At 44.8% G+C, this 20,861-nt stretch overlaps 1 protein-coding gene across 3 annotated transcripts in view; it reads left to right on the forward strand.

The window, feature by feature from the left end:
- LOC146813651 (phosphofurin acidic cluster sorting protein 2-like) overlaps window positions 1–20,861 on the forward strand; it is a 1,059,532-nt gene that overhangs the window by 900,208 nt on the left and 138,463 nt on the right. For all 3 annotated transcript variants that reach the window (XM_085610139.1, XM_085610140.1, XM_085610141.1), the window contains one exon: window positions 4,357–4,399. In XM_085610139.1, coding sequence (XP_085466265.1) covers window positions 4,357–4,399 — 43 coding nt within the window. The remainder of the gene's footprint in view (window positions 1–4,356; window positions 4,400–20,861) is intronic.

Genomic DNA, 20,861 nt, shown 5'->3' on the forward strand with positions numbered 1-20,861 from the left:
CTGACATCGCTGCCTAACTTAATTATACAGAACAAAGCGAAAATCACGAATCGGCTCCATTGGGCATGATGAACTCTGTCCTTGTCGACCGAGTCTTCTTGAGGTGTTATAATTAACTTCTGCCATTCAGATTCCATGAATCCGTAGATGTTTGGCTTCTGCCAACACTCGCAGTTAGAGGGACAAACTCACAGTTTCAAAGGTGAGATATCTGCATTTCACCTTTAGCAGGACAATGGTTCATGGTCACTGAAGGACTGTTGGCCTCTCGAAGATCCTTGCCTCTCAGGAAGGTGTAAACAAGCAGTTACACCTTAATGCACTCAAGGTGGAGTGGGGTTGAGTCACTGTAGACGTAAATACAGTGGTCACAGCTGCAGTAAAGATCTGGATGTCAAGCCAGGGTTGTGATCCCAAGAAGATTTAAATCAAGAGTCAAAGTTAAAATGTAGAAAGCAAACGTAAAATCATAAGTAATACAGCAAGCAGCAGTATTCTTAATTACCTGACGATTGTAACCACCAGAGCACTCTGAGAGAGCCCAGGGCAGGCCATTGCACTTATAAAAAAGACTGTTAGATGTTTCCTACAATGTTCATCCCGGATGGTGAACACCGTGCTATAAAATGGGGGATAGTACTGCTCCAGGGCCTGGTTGCTTTATATCGGAATCAGATGGGGAACTTAGCACTTTCATAAGTATGCAATAAACAAATACATAGAGCGGGATTAGCCGATGCATGTTTTGCTCTTCGAGAAACTCCAAATGGCTTTTTCAAGGCTGTAAAATAATATCTATTAAGTACCAGTAAGGCCTGCGCACTACTGCACAAGAAACACGCGTACAAGGAAGCCCATCAAACCCTTGAGAGTGAAGTGACATCTACAACTGTCGGAATAAATGGAGCAATGCACTGTGGTGTCTACACACACAGAGAGACCAACAGTGATTATATGCTGCAGTTTGTGGTCTGCTGTGTCAGTGATGGTGAACTATAGATCAACATGCAGAGATGTGGCGGCTCCAACAACAGCTGGTAAAAGACATATTGTATTAGTGTTTGATTCCTTTTGGCTGTGAATCAAGTGCAGTTCAGGTTCCCAGTTATTCGGGAGGCATTGAGTAATGCACTTGTTACAATTTATCAGTGTCAGATATTTTGTTGACCGAAGGTGACTGTGGTACGCCATACTTCCTCTCCGTCTTTGTAGTGATGAGAGACCAAGTCTGGGAAACATAATAGCACAATGTTGTTGATATTAAGTGTAACTTGATAACATTTGAGGGCAAGGAGGTCTCTGCACTCACCCATCTCCTTCAGTACGTCCATTGTGGTCAGGAGCAAGTCACGTTATGTGAGTAACCAGCACCGTTTGCGATTGCTTCATGGATGTCACATTAGCGGGATCATGTGCCCTTCTGTTATGGGCTGTGTAGGCAAGTGGGTGCCATGTTGAGTGGATTTAGAGGAATGCAGATTAGTCCTTACAGGACACCAAACAGGTACCAATGACAGTGAGAATAAGACATAGTGCATAGAGACAAACAAAAGCGCCACAATGTTAAGTTCCAAGTGTTATGTCAGCCATTGTGTGCTTATCCACTAGACCTTTCAGCATCAGAGCTGTGCAGGAATGGGACTGGTATGTTACTGGCTGCCTGTGCTAACGAGGTTGTTCAGGTAATGGTGGTGTAACTAGTAGTTGCTGAACCCATCGAAGGAGCAGGGCGGACCCGGTAGAAGTCATAGGGAAGAGCGTAGAGAATGGTGTAGTCTGGTGAAACAATGCGTAGTCTGGTGAAGCAATCCATAGTCTGGCGAAACGGGCCGTAGTCTGGGTCTGAAGCGGTTAGAGATGCAGCTGTCACTGTATCAGCCATAGTACACACGTCAGTTCTCAGAAGCATAACTGTAGAACTGAAAAAAGAGTAACTGAGTAAAGATTGTTCTGGCTCAAAAAAGGAATTGTGTAGTTCTGGAACATTGTTGAGGCCAGCTCCTACATCTAGGTATCCAGTTGGTCAGCTTTTTACAGTCACAGTTCTCCGTTTCCTTTTCATGTAGATGGGTCAACATGTTCTAGTGCCTGGAATTTGAGCATGCGTTCTTTAACATGGTGTCATTTAAAGTGCTCTGTTGGTGGGTGTGTATAGGTTACAGATTCCTCTTTCGATAGTGTTCTTGTTCAGCACTTTCCTGAATGTTAGTATGGGTTCTCGATTAAAATATTTGTTGACTGTATTGCCAGAATGCAGAATGTAGATTAAAGCTTCTACTACAGAATATGACAATTTTTGGAAAATGTATTTCTTGTGAGTATGTGTCCTTCCTAATAGGTGCTAATGATCTTTTTATTCCTGGAGATTTTTTGCATGGAGAAGCTGTTTTTAAGTCAATTCTTACAAGTGTCTTGTAGTAAATTTGAGAGTATTAGTCTTATAGTTTCTTTTCTTAAACCCCTCAAGTAAGTCCTAAGCCTTTTGCCGGAAGATCTCCTGACAAAGTACATCAGATTTGTGGGTACTCTCCTTTACGGATATTCTGAAACTGGTGCATCAGATGGCCACTTTTGTTTGCAAGCAGGATGGATTTTGACTGCTGTCTGATTTGGGATCATTTGTGATTATAGTAATATCTCCATGAATCAGACATTAAAATCAAAGACGTTTATGCAGTTTGTGCTCATGTTTGTGTCTTATCTGCAGTTTGTGTTACGAAATATAGAGAATTGCTGTAGGAGGTGTGAATCCCCATGCCAAATGTTGTCTATTTCCGTACCCCAGAATATACTATGTGTTAGGTAGGATACAGAGCCTTTGTCATCTCAGTTCCATTTTCTTTCAAGAAAGCCCATTATGAGTATATCATAGAAGGTGACAATGTTTGAGCCCATGGCTGTTCCCCTGGTTCATTGGAAGAGGGAGCCATTAAATGAATGTGAGGAATGTATTTTCAAGATAGATTCTGCATCCTGTAGAGAATCAGCCTTATCCTAATGCAACTGAAGAAGGCCAACCTTAATCCGGACAGCCTGGCTAACTATCACAAGATAGGACATATTCCCCTCTGGGACAAAATCCATGTGACAACTGTCACCATCCAGTTACACTAGAATATTAAGACCACTCCTCTCTGGCATAGGAACTAATTCTCATCCTTAGTATTTACCCCAGTATATTTGTAAGTTCAATGCCCTCACATTTTTAACCTAACCCACCTATAATTCTGACCCAAATGTTTTTTATGTTTATTTGTAAAAATAGCATGTTAAACAAATAAAGTGCCCTGAAGTGGACCCAAAACAACATTTGTTGTCTATTCATGTGAGAAGGTAAAAGGAATGCTAAATATGTGCTGGTTTGTAGAACAAAAAAGACTAGTCATCAGATTTGTGTCCTACGTAAACAAGGGGTGATTTCTGAGCGTTGGAAGGTTTGTCTGGGGCGGCAGCTCAGATTGAATGCAGTCAAGCACAGCCTCATACCCTTGCAGCTCTATAATCCATAGGAGCAGGTGGCAGGTGAGGTCAGTCCAGCTAACAGGAGAGGGATCTTAGGGTTATTCACTTCTGGTTATCCTGCTGAGGCTAATATCTCAAGATTATAGTTTGAGGGTTAACGTCTTGAGATGATCTTCTCCAGGATCTCTTTAGGTTATTATTTTGAGGTTCTTGTGGTGGGATCTGCACCTAAGACAAAGCAAAGTAGAGACCAACTGGAATGTTTTGGTGCATATAGAGAGAAGAACAGGTGACTGGAAATTGTTTTTCTTTTAATATTAAACATACGACTCTTGATGCTGCACCTGAAGTATTGTAGTTTATGCACATCGCCGGGGTCTGTAAATGCCGCCAGGTATTACATGAAGGAGTTTGGCTGAGATCAGGATATAAAAGGGAATCAATAACATGACTTTTTACCAGTCAGTAGAATTGAAACTGTACATTACTGTCCATTCCAACCTCTAAAACCTCTAATCATTGAAAAAAATCCAAAATAGTAAGTGATTTCAGGAATGCATGGGATGGACACAGGGAAATGTAGGTAATGAAACGTGACAAGGTTTTTTTACGTCTGCCACACTATAGAAGGGACACTCAAGCATTAGAACACATAGGATCAGTGTGTCACTAGTACTTAAATTTGCTGCAAGTTTACACAGAGGTTGCAAGTACGCGATAAGCTTTTCCGATTTTCCGATTGTGTTTCCATGAATTAAAAAAGTTCTCTCACTTGAAGACAGGCAGATGTTGACCTGTGTGGCATGAGATTGGGCTGTACGTAGGTGCTATCTTCCATGATGTCCTTTCTCTCATGCTTTCTCTCTCTCTGTTTTTTTTGTTTTTTTTACACAGCCCGGATGAGGACTCCTGCCAGAAGTTTGTGCCCTTTGTTGGGGTGAGTGGACCAATGTTTTCAATTTCAATGTTCTTCTTTTGCCCCTCAAAAACAATCTGAAAAACCGTGGGAATATACATACACGTGGATGTTACTGTTGGTTTCCTTGCCCGTGCCCTTCCCAAAAGAGCAGTCTTCCCTTTATCTCTTCTTTTCAGTCAGCAAAATGTTTATTATAAGCAGTTGTTTACACAGATCTTATAGTCCTGTGGTAGTGCCCAAACCCTCTAAGCCAGGTATCCAATTATGGCTAAGGGGAGTAAATCCAAAATGAAATCATTATTTCATAATATCAAATATTAACTTTATAAAAAGACATTAAAAGCAATTTTAGACATTAAATATATCCACCTTTATGTCATGAAGAAAACACTTCTAGTGCTTGTCTCAAATAATGACTCGTCTTAAAGAACAATTCTAATAGCCCACTCTGGTGGAGTTCAAGCTCCCACAGGTCGACCCTCCAGTCTTATTCCGTATTTGTCGTTTGTAAATCCAAACTTATGGATGAAGCTTGTATGTAAGCAATGAGAGTCCATACTTACAGTACAGTTAGAAAACGTCTTACTTTGTATACCAAAACTAAATTGAAAGTGAGACCTTTGTGAGTTATTGGTATACTGGAGAGAAACCCAAAGATATACACAATAAGAAGCCAACGTGTATTTAGCATCGTACTGCCACTTCCTCAGTGCCCTCAAACTATCTAATGGGCAAAGTGTAGTCTCACTATACACTTATATATTAACACCAGTGATATATACCCCATGGTTACAGATATATATGCATTACATAAATAAACATATATATTCTATACATACTGGTGGCAGACAACCTAAACTTCAGCATTACATCCACCAGGCGGTCACATCTCTAATCCTTGGAATCAAGTCAGCAGTGTTCTTGGAGATCAGATAGGATAATTGATTGGCAAATATATTTCAGTTCACAAAGTCTTACATAAAAACAATAATATTAATTTTAACCATAAAATCCCCTTGACTTGGAAATCAGACATATTTGTGGATGCAAAGAGTATGATGGTAACAGACAGACATTATCCCCCTAATCTTTACAATGTCAATCATCTATTACAATGTCCATTTATATGTTGTGACCTTACCTGTCCAGTTTACACTCTCATGTTACTCACATTCATATTGAAGTATTACCTCTCACTCCTTAGCTCAGGGCTCAAGCCTGTACGCTTTAGTCGCATTCATGTAGCAGTTATCTCGAGACTCACATCACATTATTGATGAACCTCCTCATATTCCCTACAATGGAGAACCCACAGCACCCTAGGGTCTGGAAAGTGTTGAAAACTCAGAACCAGACCAGACAAAGCTGCAAGTCAGTTTATTCTGTCTTTTGTATTCCAGTCACACCAGCCTATATTAACGCTCACAGATGTCCGTCTCAAGATTCTAATAAAATATCATTCAAATCTGCAACACACAGTCAGAGTTAAACATTGCAGGTCTTGGGATGAATCCAGGGGAGATGTTTGTAGTTCTCTGGTGATTGGGGCTTATTGACTTAAAAGTTAGAAACAAAAAGTTCAAGATACAGTTTGTAGTTCTCATTTCACACACTGTAGATCTCGTCGAGGTGGTGATGTGGCTGCTGAAAAGGGGGTGCACTTGGATATTCGATTGCCAACCTGCTGAATTAGAGCCACATTCATTGGTTAGTTCAGAAAACAGTGCATTATTGCATGTGCCATCGTTAATCATTTCCTTCAGGGTTCCTGTGCTTTTTTTCCTTTAAGGCTTTGCTCTCCACACTCCATTCACACAATTTTAATTTTAATGAGGCACCTAAATGCCCCATGGGAAGAGTATTAGAGACCCCTATAGTCACACTTGCCCCAAGGTGCGTCTCTAGCCATCTGCCTAGACATGTTCACTCCTCTTTCCTGCATGGGGCATTTAGGAACCTCACTTGGGGTTTAAGAAAACACTGTTCAACTAGAGGGTGACAGGTCACCCCACACAGTGGTAATTTCGGACCAATCTTGGCAAGATAGGAGCCCACAGTTTTTCCATCGTGATGAATGCCACGGACCTTAAGGGCCACTTTAGCAGAAACATGTTGATAACTACAATCACTGTGGTGATGGGGTACTAACTCCCCCATTTCCAACATTTACTTTTAAATCAAGTAATTGCCTAATGAATAAATGTATTTCGGCTTTTAGATTGGTTTTTAAATTACTCATTTGCACGGGTCCCCACTTATATTTGAGAAGTGCCTCCCTGACTCCAGGTGTATGCCCGCTCTCTACCAAATATGGTTTCTAGAGAGCGAGGACTGCCAATGATGAAGCATGACACCTGGTGGTGTGTGAGGACAGTCCTTCACTTTTTTTGAGAGGCCAGGTACTGAGGTTCTGGACTTTTAAGAGTCCAGAGGTGTCAGGGAAACAACACCCGAAGACCCCTGAGTTCCTCCTGTCTCGGTGCACAAAATAAACAGAGACGCGGGTTTCTCAATGGCGGCGTCAAAGACCAAGGTTTATTTACTGCAGGGACACAGAAATCATAGGAACCACACAGAGGTCGAATCTACGAGACTGTTCAAATTGCATTAAGTGGGTTGCTCCTTAAATACACGAAAAATGTCTTGAGGCAACATTACACGAATATTTCTCATGCCCAACCCGGTATCCCAAACAGACAATAAATATACATCAAACAAAAGGAGCCAAGATGGCGACCGGGACGGCAGCGTAGGCTCCCGGCTCCGTGAACCTCCGCATCCCGCACAGATATCCTGCATGAGATCCTCAGCCTGCGCTATATGCCCGTGTCGGTGAATGAGAGCGGCAACCGATAGTGTGACTCCGAAGTTTCTGGTGGCGGTACCGCCGGAGAAACGTCCATTTGAAGTTTGCGGCCTGTGCAACCCTGGAACCAGGACCTCGAGTGGACGACATGGCCGGGCGGCAGTGCAACAACAGCGGCCTTTGGTGACTGGGTGGAGTCGGACTATTGGAGCGGTGCGAATATCGGCCTACATTTCGCCGTGGTCGTTCCTACCACTAAGTGTAGCGGAACGAGTGCATGCCCGAGGGGGCAATTCCAAGATTCTCCGGTGATTGCCTCAGCCTTCGCCGGTGAGCTGCCCGGACACCGTCCGTAACTCGCCCTGATTCTTGCGGGCTGCTCCCGGATTTTCGCGGGCGCTGGTCCGTGGTGGGGATGACTGTTGCCCGTGACCACACACCAGATACATCTTTTGCCTACCCCCGGAACCCTGTTTCCAGTGACATGGACCTTGAGGCGCTTGTCCCTGAGTCCCGGTCCCAATCGGGGTTGGACCTACCCGGCGGCCATCTTGTCGGGGCGAAGTCTACCATCCTGTACACTGGGTCGCAGCAAGATTGTGAGTGTGCGCCTATGAGGAGCATAGTGAAGCGAGCGCCGGGAGCTGTGCTGGGGTACGATGACCTTCTCGAAGCTCTCGGTGCCCTTCATTCCACCTTCGTTCACGGCGCCTGGGTATTGGGGAGTAAGCTTGATGGTGTGGCATCAGCGTCGGAACGGCTGCGGCCTGCCTGTCCTCAGGTACATAGGGACTTCCTACACTGCACACAGGAGGACAGTGTCGTGGCCACCCCTGTGAATAGTGAACAGCTGGAAACTCCGGACAGTATACTAACGTGGGATCGGCTGGCTGTGGGTCTGGTCTGTTCCGGAGGTCTTGGACCTGCTTGGGGGGTGGTGGCCTTGTCCCGTGCGCGGCCTCCGGCGACCCAGGCAATATTCAAGCAACGGTCGCCTGCCCTGGCTGATTCCGCCTTCCTGGACATTGTGTGCAGTGCCGATCCTGGGGCAGCACTGGGAAAGACGACCCTCCATAATGCTGACTGTGTTGGTATTCAGAGACTTCCACCCTACCTGTGTGTGTCGCTTCCTGGTCTTTTTTGGACGCTCCTCTCCCTTGTTACATTGGACATGGCACTGGGTCGATGGGTATTCAGGGGTAGATTCGCAAAGAGTGGCCAAGGATGAGGCTGATCCTTTAGAGGTGGCCATCTAATAGGCGGGCGGACTCAGGGGTTGCGTGCTCTCACGGCATAACTGTTAGTGTACTAGGTGCGTAATGCTCCCCATTTTTCCTTGACATGGTCGATTTTGTGTTGTTTATTGTCTGCTTTGGGGGAAAACATACTGTGCGGGAGGGAGAACCCGGGGGCATGTTTTGAAGGCCCTCCTCCAGTTTATTAATACTCTTTCTACCCCCCCCCCGTCTGGTGGGGTTTCTTTTCTTACTTCTTTTTCTCTGTTTCTTCTATATTTCGGGTCTGGTTCTGGGGCGACAGGCACACTGCTGGGGGGGGGGCCGTACTCATCTGCAGAGGTGCAGGGTGGGGGGTTGGGGGAGGGGATGCTTTAGTCTTTAACCTCTTTTTTCCATGGCCTCCTTTTCTTCTCTTATTCTTCTTTGTCTTTCGTTTCTGGGATCAGCATGATAGAACTCCTTCGTTGTTAATCACTGCTTTCTCATGTGTGCCACAATTTCAGTGGTGTTTGCTGGGTTTTAGGGCAGGGGACTGCAGGCGCAGATGCCCGTGATATTCCTACACATCCTGAACTTCCTGTTTCAGCGCCATTGATTAGATAGATTGCTGTTTACTGTTGACGTTTATTATTCTGCCTGCCATTTTTCGCTGCTACGAAACTGTTTGGCACCTGATCCTTCCATCCTCCCTTATTATAAAATGAAAACCTTTTGTATCCTGGTCTCCTACTTGGACTGTTCAGTGGCCGAGAGTACAATAGCGTGGAGATGCTGCTCCCCGAGGTGCTGCCTGTGTTAACATTTGATTTCTGTTACTCTGACTGCTTAGCGGCCGGCCCCGGGGGTTGTAGGCCCATACTTGTTATTGGTTGACATGTCAATAAAGGTTTTTCAAAAAAAAAAAAAAAATATATACATCAAACAATAATTAGTCGTAGGTTTTCGGTATTCGATCTGATCCCCTTGTCAGCTCTCCATTCTTTGCCCGATCCTCCCCATCATAAAAATCGTAACCTCCCCATTGTAAAAGCCCAGAAGGAGAGGAGCAGAGCCAGGTGCAAGGATTGAAAAGCAGGATAAGAGGTGTTTATGGATCATAAACGGGCATGGCTATCGTCTTCGGCCTCTCGGTCAGGACAATGGACACGAGAACCAGTATAGCAGGACTGGCCTCAGGCAAGGGAGGCAGCTTGATTCTGCCTAGTCATGGAGCGTCAGCCTTTCTCGGGACTCGAGCTTACGTGTCCTTAACAAGGTGATCCTGCCGGGGTCATCGTCCGTTCATTGACTATGTGAGGGCAAGAAACAAAATGGACGCCATATCTAAAATGGATGCCATGACTTGACAACAGAATGCCCTATTCTTCAGTGAATTCAAGCTCGTTGCGTAGCGAAAATACTGTCATGTATATAATGGATCATTTGCGGTTCATTGGTACCAAAATCGTGTCAGTACTATAATACCGAATACTCGGGTTCGGATCGCTACGGAACCTCAGACCGTCCTTTTGCCCTTACATAGGCAATAGCTTACTCTATGTCAGAGTCCATTTCTATGTTCATTAGGTCACTGATATGTTGCTGTAGCATTACTCTATCCCGTGGCGTATCTCTAAAAACAGGTGGTCTTCTTACGCATGACGAAACACAAACGCTACATAAGGCAGGACCACACTGAACGATGAGACAGCACGAAAATAAAAATACCAACGCAACACCAGTGACCATCAGAACCTTCCATCCCCACGCAGATAACAGGCTCCAGAACCATCCCATTCTACATGAATGGAGTCCGAGATTTTGTGCAACTTAGAGATGGCCTTGTATACCGTTGGCGCATTATCTGGGATAAAAACACAGCAACTTGATTGGATCATCTTACATACCCCACCTCGATCTGCAAGTAACACGTCAAGGACCATACGGTTCTGTAACGTCATGAGGCGATCCGCTTGAAGCTCAGCCGTTAGGTTACTAAGGGCACCCGCAGTTTCGGTAATGGTGGATTCAACTACCCGTGTTAGTTGACGTAGGTTTCTACTGTTGGCCATAGGCCCCCAGAACGGGAGGAAACCTTTGAAAAAGTCTCCTGCTTCTTGGCCAGCAGTATCTTCTTTACTGAAAACACCTCTCACAACTCTCGTTTTGTGATAGTCCGGTGCAGTAGTGTATGTCGGAGGTAACAGTTGAGCGATATAACATGAGCCTGAGAAATCAGCGGGCAGCCATGTGTATGCTCTGTCTTGACAAACAAAATAGGTACCCTTAGCAGCTAAAAATGCAGGGGAAGATTGTGACGGGAAAACGTATGTTTCGATACAGTCACTCTTCCCTAGTCGAGCTTTCGGATTCCTCCCATTTCCTTGCAAGCAGACTTGACCTTGGTGAGGTACGACCCAGATCGGAGTCGAGCTTTTACGTTTGTTCTCACCCAAAGTAATGCCATATTCCGTAATGTTCCACCCCATGTAAACTCGCAATTCATCCTTGGGAATAAACGGAGTGTTATTGACGTCTCTAACCATGTCAGTAATTCCCTTTACCAAGGCTCTGTTAGCGGAGTTATACCTAGTGGAACGCGGAGGACGTGGGGGATAGGTCTCTAGAGCATAGGCGAACATGGTCTGAAATGCCCAGAATGATCCATTATAACTAAAGGGCAGAACTAGATAAGGGATGCCCTTATCCATGGTATGTGGTATCAAGCCACATACCCAACAGTTCGTTGTGTTTACCACTAGTTGATGTTGGTGCAAGAGCTGAATGAAAGTGTTATTTATAAACTCGGAGCGTCGAGCTTGCTCGTGTGCAGGAAAAGGATGGAAAGAATGAATAGAAACAATAGTCGGGGAAACAGAAATATGGGGAGATACTGTAGACGTAACAGGTGCAAAGATCAATTGAATACCAAAAATAATTCCGCCTACCAAAGTTATAAAAACAATCAGAAGTGTCAGGGCACATTGCATTAGGAAACATTTGCTATATAGTATATCATATAGTTTGGTCTTGTGCACATTTATGACGTTAACCCGTCGCAGTTCGGGAAGCTCCATCTTCTACAACCGTTCGCAACGGATGGTTTGTACCTGTTAAAAATTGCCTCTGTTTACCTTGGGAGTTCCCAAAGTAGACAGAAAAAACCGACCTTGTGTCTAGTTCCCTGCAAGTTTTAAAACAAGGCACACGTTACGACCCTACGGTAACCCAGACGGCAAGGTGAGAGAACAGTAAAAACAAAAAGATAAAAAATTAAAGCAAACTTCCTGACTGAATGGAATGCAACAAGATCAACACAGTTTTCAAACAGAAAAGTAATTAAGCAACGTCATTAGTTCATAGCATGAGAACGTAGATTATATCTGTACTTTCCAGGTCTTGTCTGATCTTGAAATAGCTGGTCTACAGGTGCAGAAATGTTCGACTCCACAGGTGATAAATGTTCACTTTGTACAACACTCTGTTCAGGGTTTGAAAGAGCAGTTCCTACTGAGGTGTCAGAGTTTTGCGTTTCAGTTTGTTTGTCCGTTATGTACTCTGCATCACTGAAAGGGATGAGCCTAGGAACAGGTTCTGTCTCGGATACACCAAATCCCTGTCTAACCCAGTTGTCGTAGGGGAGTGGGAGAGGGACACGTTTCGTATGGCTAGCGTGTACCCAGTTCTTTTTCCCAGCTAGTCGTACAGCAGTTCTCGTTGCCAGGAGCACCTGGTACGGGCCCACGAATCTTGGCTGGAGGTTCCGAGTTCGTTCGAAATTCCGGACCACCACCTGGTCTCCTGGTTTCAGCGTGTGGCCTGGACTCTCTGGCAGTTTAGGCAAGGATTCAAATACCTGTTGACGAATAAGGCTTAATTTAGTAGTCAGATCAAAAAGGTAATCAATTAACATAAGATATTCGATCTGTTTGAATTCCTTTGGCCTAGGGACTCCCCAAACATTAGCAGGACGACCGAACACAATCTCATATGGGCTAAGCCCTACTCGAGAGTGTACAGTCGCTCTGGTGGACAGTAGAGCTAAAGGCAGTGCGTCTGGCCAGGAAAGACCAGTGGAAGCTTGAATTTTAACAAGTTTCAGCTTCAAGGTACCATTGTACCCTTCAACCAAACCTGCTGACTGTGGGTGATTCGCACTGTGAAACTTCTGTACAATCCCCAGACCCGCACACACACTCTTCATAACTTTCCCTACAAACTCACTTCCGTTGTCTGACCAAACAATCCGTGGCATACCATACCTAGGGAAGTATTCTTTGAGGAGGATTTTGGCAGTGGACATAGCAGTGTTATCCTTTAATGGGTATGCTTCAACCCATCTTGAAAAGGCACAGACTACCACCAGGACATACTTAAGATTGTTACACCTGTCCATGTGGATATAATCCAACTGAATCACTTCAAAGGGACAAGAAGGGGGAGCAAAATGACCGACTGGGGTTGGGGTTCCCTTACCAGGATTATGCATCAGACATATCATGCAATTTTTCACCACTCTTTCCGCACACTTAGTAATTCCATCATTCTTCCATACTGGAGCTAACATTTTACAGATCCCTTTCGAACTGATGTGCGCCGCTCCGTGCGCCATCATGACTACTGCGAGCACATACGCATCAGGTAACATCCAACGCTGCTGTTCAGACAGATCAACCCAACATCCACTCGAATCCATTTTACCCGTTTTCTCCCTCCACGCATTCTTCTCATTTTCAGTTGCTTCATTCTGGATTGCCTTCACGCTTTCAATCGTATTTTCACACATTCCTGATTCAGCAATCCATCTTGCAAACGTTGCAACGTACATTCGGCTCATCATGTTCTTGGCCGTTTCTTTAGCGACCTCATCAGCAAACGCATTCCCACGGCCAACATCATCCGTAATCTTTCGATGTGCACTGCACTTCACAATCGCAACTTCATTCGGTAGGGTCAGAGATTCCAATAGATCGCTGACTAACTGTCCATGTTGGATCTTAGTCCCATGGGACGTGAGAAAACCTCTTTCTTTCCACAGGCGTCCAAAGCTATGTGCTACGCCGAAGGCGTATTGGCTATCAGTAAACACATTCACTCTCTTTCCCTCAGCTAAAACACACGCTCTTGTCAATGCAATTAATTCTGCAGCCTGAGCAGAATTCTGACTCACTCTTGCGGTCTCCACAATTGTACTCAAAGTCGTAACTGCATACGCGGCCGTCACATCACCATTCTGTAATTTGAAACAAGACCCATCGACATATAAAGTGCCGTCTGGATCTAGTAATGGAGTATCTTTTAAATCAATCCGACCTTTTGTCTCTTCCTCAGTTCTGAAACAACAGTCATGGGGCTCTGAATCACTCGACTCTTGAGTAGTCGGCAACAGCGTTGCTGGATTCAGTGTGTTGCATCGCCTGATCTGAATGTGGCTTGCCAAAAGTGTCAGCTCATAGCCTGATAGTCTAGCACTGGTGAGGTGCTGAGTTCTTGTTCGATTCATGAGTGTATCCACAGCATGTGGAACCATGACTACTAACATGTTGTTCATGACTAGTCCAGCAGACTGTCGGATAGACACTGCGGCTGCTGCTGTGGCTCTCAAACAACTTGGCAATGCTCTGGCTACCGGATCTAATGTGGATGAGAAATACGCACAAGGCCGCTGTTTGTCACCAAATTGTTGTGTTAATACACTTAATGCACAACCTTCTTTTTCATGGACATATAGTGTAAATGGCTTACTGTAGTCAGGAGTACCCAACACAGGAGCTGAACACAGCGCATCACGTAAGTTGGAGAAACTCTGTTGACATTCATCAGACCATGGCAAAGGGCTCGGAACACCTTTTCCAGTCAGGGCCACCAATGGTTTTGCCATGAGAGAAAAATTTGGGATCCATTGTCTGCAGTATGACGTAATACCCAAAAACGCACGCACTTCTCTCTGTGTGCTTGGTACAGTCATCTGTGAAATTGCTTTGATTCTCTCTGGGGTCAACCTTCTTCCCTCCTTTGACAAAAGATGACCTAAGTAGGTCACTTCTTGGCAACAATATTGCAGTTTAGAAGGTGACACCTTGTGATGTAAGTCTGACAAATGACGTAATAAAGAAATTGTAGCTGTTTTGCAAGTTTCCTTGTCATCGGCAGCTAGTAACAGATCATCTAAATATTGGATCAGAGCAACACCAGGAGGAAGTACAAGAGCATCTAATTGACTCTTCAATGCTTGGCTATAAATCGAAGGGCTCTCACAATAGCCTTGTGGAGCGCGCTTGAACCTGAAACTGCGACCTCCTAGGGAGAAACCAAAAATGTCTCTACTTTCCTCCGCTATCGGAATGCTGAAAAATGCATTTTTCAAATCGATCACTGTAAACCACGAGGCCGATGCAGGAATCAATGTCAATAATGCAGTGATATCTGGTACCACTGGAAACTGTGGAATCACAATTTTGTTAACCTCTCTGAGGTCGATCACAAATCTGTAGATTGGAGGTTTGGAAGGGTCAGTGCGTTTCAAAATCGGCAGGACAGGACTATTGCAGACATTTCCTCTCGTTTCCTCTATCACATCTTTCTGTATTAAGTCTTTCACGATCAGTAAGAATGCTTGTTCACCTTCATTCGAAATCCGATACTGTGGGATTCGTGGGAATTTAACATTCGCTTTTAGACTTACCACATAAGGGGGAATTTCCAAAAGGCCTACATCGTTAGGACCAGTCGCCCAAAGAGTATCAGGGAGAGAACGCAGCTCCGGTGGGAGCTTATCCATCGACATGTACATTGGAGAGATGACTCTTTTGCCTAATGTGAGCTGTACCCCCGAAGGAGAACAGTACAATGTCGCATGCAGACGTTTTAACAGGTCTAAACCAAGCAGATTCTCATTACAACCGGTTGTTAGGATAAGGGGTGCTTCTAGCTCGCATGGCCCAACAGAGATTGATAAAGGACTAGACACAGGATTGTGAACAGGGGCGCCTGAGAAACCTACTGAAGTGTTCGTTAAGCCAGACAAAGGTGCGCCAGGGAGTTTCGCATGCATGATTGAACTTTTTGCCGCACCAGTATCCAACAGAAACGGTTCAACCACGCCTGATGTAACTACTGCGACATAAGGTCCACTCTGATCAACTGGAACTGATACTACTCCCTCTCTTTGCCTGTGGCTGTCCTAGTACTCGCTTCTCTGAATCTGTTCATTATGATCGTAGTAATCCTCAACATGATACTGTGAAGATCTACTTGGCTGTGCAGGTTGTACATTTCGCTGATCGAAATAATTTGATGGGCGATCGGCCTGTGGTATCATAGTACCACGTCCTCTACCTCTAGGAGTTTGCATAGACCCAACACTACCTCTCTGAGCTGGGACACCACTGGTCTGTGCGTGCAATACTGGACACTCGTTCTTATAATGACCCTCCTTTTTACAATAGGCACACTGATTCCATGCTAACTGTTGTCGAGGAAATCCATAATTAAATCTTTGGGACGTCCCTTGCTGGAATTGCGGCTGTTGCTGAAACGGGGATCGCTGCTGTAAATCTGACTGGTTCGAGCGAGGCGGATATGCCTGTTGCAATAGTACTTTAGTCTTTAAATCTTTTGTTTTCTTTTCTGACTTTTCCTTCTCTTCTTTCTCTCTATTCTCGTAATACTGGGCAGTTGCAAGTATCTGTGCTGTCGTCGATACTGCCCATGCGCTTTCGGAATCCTTTAACTTATTACTAAGCTCAGGTAGTAAATTAAACACGAACTTATCGACAAACAACCTCTGACCTCCCTCAGTACACATATCTTGCCCACTGTGGTCTACGAAGGTCTCTTCAAATCTAGTGAAGAAGTCAGAGACGCTTTCGTCCTTCTTCTGTTTGCATGCCGATAGTTTATCCCAATTTACCCGTAACGCTGGTATCAGCGTTTTCATCAGATTAATTATTCTGCCAGGTAAGTCAGCAATCAGAGGTTCAGGTTTAGCTCCGCCAACTTGTTGTGCGTCTGCCGCTACAATAGCTGGCCAATCACCTCCTAAGGCGACTGGGTGGTTCTCTTGCCGAATCTTGGCCCATATAGGCTGTGGCACTACGTTGCCAAATAGCATTTCAATATCTGCCAAATTCATGATACACGCTTGGACTGTTTGCGTCAACTCTTTATAATAACCAGCAGGATTTTTACGCGGGTCTGGCAACACTTGTTTTACTGCTAATACTTCAGCTCGCTTCCAAGGGATGTGTATCCACACTCTCTGGAATTGTGCTGGAGCAGCTGCAATACCATTAGCCGCATTAGCGGCAACTGCTTCGCGCCATATGGGCGGAACTTCCCTCATCGGATACTGACCTCGTCTTTTCCTAGTAATCGGTGAACCATCATGGTCCCTTGGCATTCGAAGAGGGGAATCATCCCTATATGCTAAAATCAATTCTATCGCTTTCCCTACTTCTGAACCTATCACCATTCCTGCGGCGAATTTCTGCTGAATATTTATCAGATCAGAGGGGACAGTATCTAAGTCATCATCATCCCATTCTTTACATACAAGAGAACACATCACGTCAAAAACATAACGTTGAGTTGGTTCGTTCCATTGCATAAAGGTGTCTAACACTCTTTGTGCATCATACTTCGCAGCTTTCGACATCCACCTAAGAGCTGTCGAATCTAACATTTCTTGTTCCTGGGGATCAGGAAGCTGGCTACGTCTCTGTATAGAGTCAGAAACGGGGGTCCCAATTAAAGACCTGTAGAGAGGAGTTAAGATGTTAGTTACAGAGTCGGTTATCTTCCGACGAACGGAAAGCGGAGTCAGAATGACAGGGCTTGGGGACAGGGCAGCTGAAGCAGATGATATAGTAAGGGTGGGAGTAGTAGGTAAAGCAGTTTGTGAAACGACAAGCAAAGGCGGAATAGGCGACCCAGGAAGAGGGGGTGCCGTGGGATCATTAACCACGGGAAGGACAGGAGCTGGAATCAAAGGAAGTGGAGCACCAATTCCAGGCTGACCAGCAGCTGGCTGTACAACAGGTAGTAACTGTGGTGCTGTAATACCCTGTGCATACGGTGGAGGTGAGCTCAACAGGTAAGACAACAGAGGATCCTTTTCAAGGTCCTCTATCGGCTTAGCAGGACAAGATGGCAATACAGGGTAACATTTATCAATTGCCAAATTATATTTCCTATTCGCCATCTCCATTGCTTTTTCAGTCTCGTTGACATGCAGCTGCCTAGCAGACTCCATTAAAGTCAACCCTTTCTCTTTCTGTTCTTTCTTTGTCTTCCTAATTTCTCTCTGTTTGACTTCTTTACGCCATACGCGAAAAGAATCAAACATTGCCGGCCGGGCTTTCCTCTTAAACAACTTCATTTCTAGATTGTCTAGGATTTCACTTTCGAAGCTACCATGCGGTGGCCAACTAAGGGCACCATCTTTTCTGGTATAACGAACCCATACTTCATTATACGCAATAGGACCCACACCATGTTTACAATAGAGCTCATATGTAGGAGTTCCAATCGGAGGAACCGAACACGAATCCTCCAACCGGGAATCCCCGTTGCAACGTAACAAAGACAAGAAACAATTACTACTTTTAGTCATGACAAACGAAGACAAATTTTAACCAAAATGCGCAGAGAACTTAGGCCTACCAAAATGAACCAATACCAAAAACAAAGATTATCCTAACAAGAGCAACCAATGATAATCTACGAATCCAAAACAAACGTATCCAGATAACCAAACTGAGCACGACCCACTTAATACTTAACTGAAATGTGGAAGACGTCACCAAGGAGAACCCGTCTACGTCTCGCCGTACTAAGGTCTGCACCTCGGGTCCAAGACAGGGCGACAGTCAGGGCAGCGGTCCTCTGTAGCCGTCTGGGAACGGGAACCCTCGTGGAAGAGATCGTCGGGCCACTTTTACGACATGCAGGGATCGATGAAGCGGGGTACCTCCCTCCGGAATCTTTACACGAAGCACCTCGAACTTTTCAGGCTTTGGACCGGTACCGGATGACGTCGCCCCACGTTGGGCGCCAAATTGAGGCTCTGGACTTTTAAGAGTCCAGAGGTGTCAGGGAAACAACACCCGAAGACCCCCGAGTTCCTCCTGTCTCGGTGCACAAAATAAACAGAGACGCGGGTTTCTCAATGGCGGCGTCAAAGACCAAGGTTTATTTACTGCAGGGACACAGAAATCATAGGAACCACACAGAGGTCGAATCTACGAGACTGTTCAAATTGCATTAAGTGGGTTGCTCCTTAAATACACGAAAAATGTCTTGAGGGAACATTACACGAATATTTCTCATGCCCAACCCGGTATCCCAAACAGACAATAAATATACATCAAACAATAATTAGTCGTAGGTTTTCGGTATTCGATCTGATCCCCTTGTCAGCTCTCCATTCTTTGCCCGATCCTCCCCATCATAAAAATCGTAACCTCCCCATTGTAAAAGCCCAGAAGGAGAGGAGCAGAGCCAGGTGCAAGGATTGAAAAGCAGGATAAGAGGTGTTTATGGATCATAAACGGGCATGGCTATCGTCTTCGGCCTCTCGGTCAGGACAATGGACACGAGAACCAGTATAGCAGGACTGGCCTCAGGCAAGGGAGGCAGCTTGATTCTGCCTAGTCATGTAGCGTCAGCCTTTCTCGGGACTCGAGCTTACGTGTCCTTAACAAGGTGATCCTGCCGGGGTCATCGTCCGTTCATTGACTATGTGAGGGCAAGAAACAAAATGGACGCCGTATCTAAAATGGATGCCATGACTTGACAACAGAATGCCCTATTCTTCAGTGAATTCAAGCTCGTTGCGTAGCGAAAATACTGTCATGTATATAATGGATCATTTGCGGTTCATTGGTACCAAAATCGTGTCAGTACTATAATACCGAATACTCGGGTTCGGATCGCTACGGAACCTCAGTACTCCACTGGGCACCTTGTTACTTCTTTTCAGGGTAGCTGTCTTATATCACACCCAGGGCCCATGTGTACCATATGTGTCACACACAGCGAACCAAGCGGAGAGGCAGAGAAAGGCATTCCAGAGAGTTTGTGGATCGCAGTCTCGACCCAACTTTGCTTCCAAAGAGTTTGCACGCCACGTTGACAGACCCCAAACAAGAGCAAGTTGCTGTTAACAGCACCGGCCATTAATAATTTTCCGGACACACTTATCCTGGTCAGAACCAGTTGTAGCTTGGGTGATTTCGGTCCCGCACTGTCCTGATGAGGCCATAATTGGAGGCCGAAACCCGTTGACTTTCACTATCCAGAACCAACAACATTCATTTAAAAGAAAGCTACACAATGAGCCAATTGGAGCTTCGACCAAAAAAAACAATGTTGGATGCAATTAATTTGAGCTATGTACACGTTTCTCTAGCCTGAATTAAACCTAAAGAATGGCAGGTAATCCGTCATTGCGGACACCTAATTCTCCTAATTTTAGCTGTTACTCAATCCTGATACAAGTTTATATAATAAATTGATAGATTGTAGTTTTAGTCAGTGTGTCGCGACTCACTATTTGTTTTTGAGAATTGATAAAAAATATTTTCATTAAGTAAATGACTTGAATAAGAAAGCGACTTTGCAGTCAGTGTCATCTTATTCTGGTACAGCAACGGCTTTATAAACTCAATCGATATATCTTACATGATTTAAAAATGATGGAATTACATTAGACGAATCGTACCGCCAAAGTTTACAAATAAAAAGTGGGCCTCTTTTCAAGCTTCCTATATATATTTTATCCTGCTAGAGCTCTTCTCTTTTTTCACACCCAGCGGTCCAAGCGTTGAGGCTTCAACCCTATATCACACCCAGGGGACAAGCGTACCATCTGTTCACACCCAGCGGTCCAAGCGAAAACCAATATTCAGCTATCCTATGGTGCTATCAAAAAAATGTGACCTCTGCGGGAACGCCTCCAAGGCCGCCTTGCAACTACTCAATTCTGACACATAAAATCGGTAACATGCCAGTTTTCTGTCTGTGGCAGGGCGCTCAAATTACATTTTTGCTAGTTTCCCATACGCCAAATTCTGGTACTAAAGATCAGATGTAGTCTCTTACACACTAACAGCAGCTTCAGGATGGATCTCTGCCCCACAGATTTAGCAGACCTTCCAATCAATTGCGGTGTCTGCACACCTTCTTTGCTGTGCAAATGTGAATGTGTCTGGGTGGGATCCCTTTTCTTCAGCTTCAATCTCTCCTATCTGGCTCGCAAATATGTTGCTCAGATATGGATGTCCTTGAAAAAACAAAAGACAAGAGGTGTTTGGCAAAACAGGAACAGTTGGTAAGCGGGTCTGAGGACTGCCCAAAGTACAATCAATCTGAACAGGGTCTTATAAATTTCTTTGGATATCATAAAGTACTTAAGTCGATCCTTTTTTGGTAAAATAATGCAAGCCTTGTCTGTGGA

The sequence above is a fragment of the Triturus cristatus genome, chromosome 6, assembly GCF_964204655.1.
Source record: "Triturus cristatus chromosome 6, aTriCri1.1, whole genome shotgun sequence".
Lineage (NCBI taxonomy): Eukaryota > Metazoa > Chordata > Amphibia > Caudata > Salamandridae > Triturus > Triturus cristatus.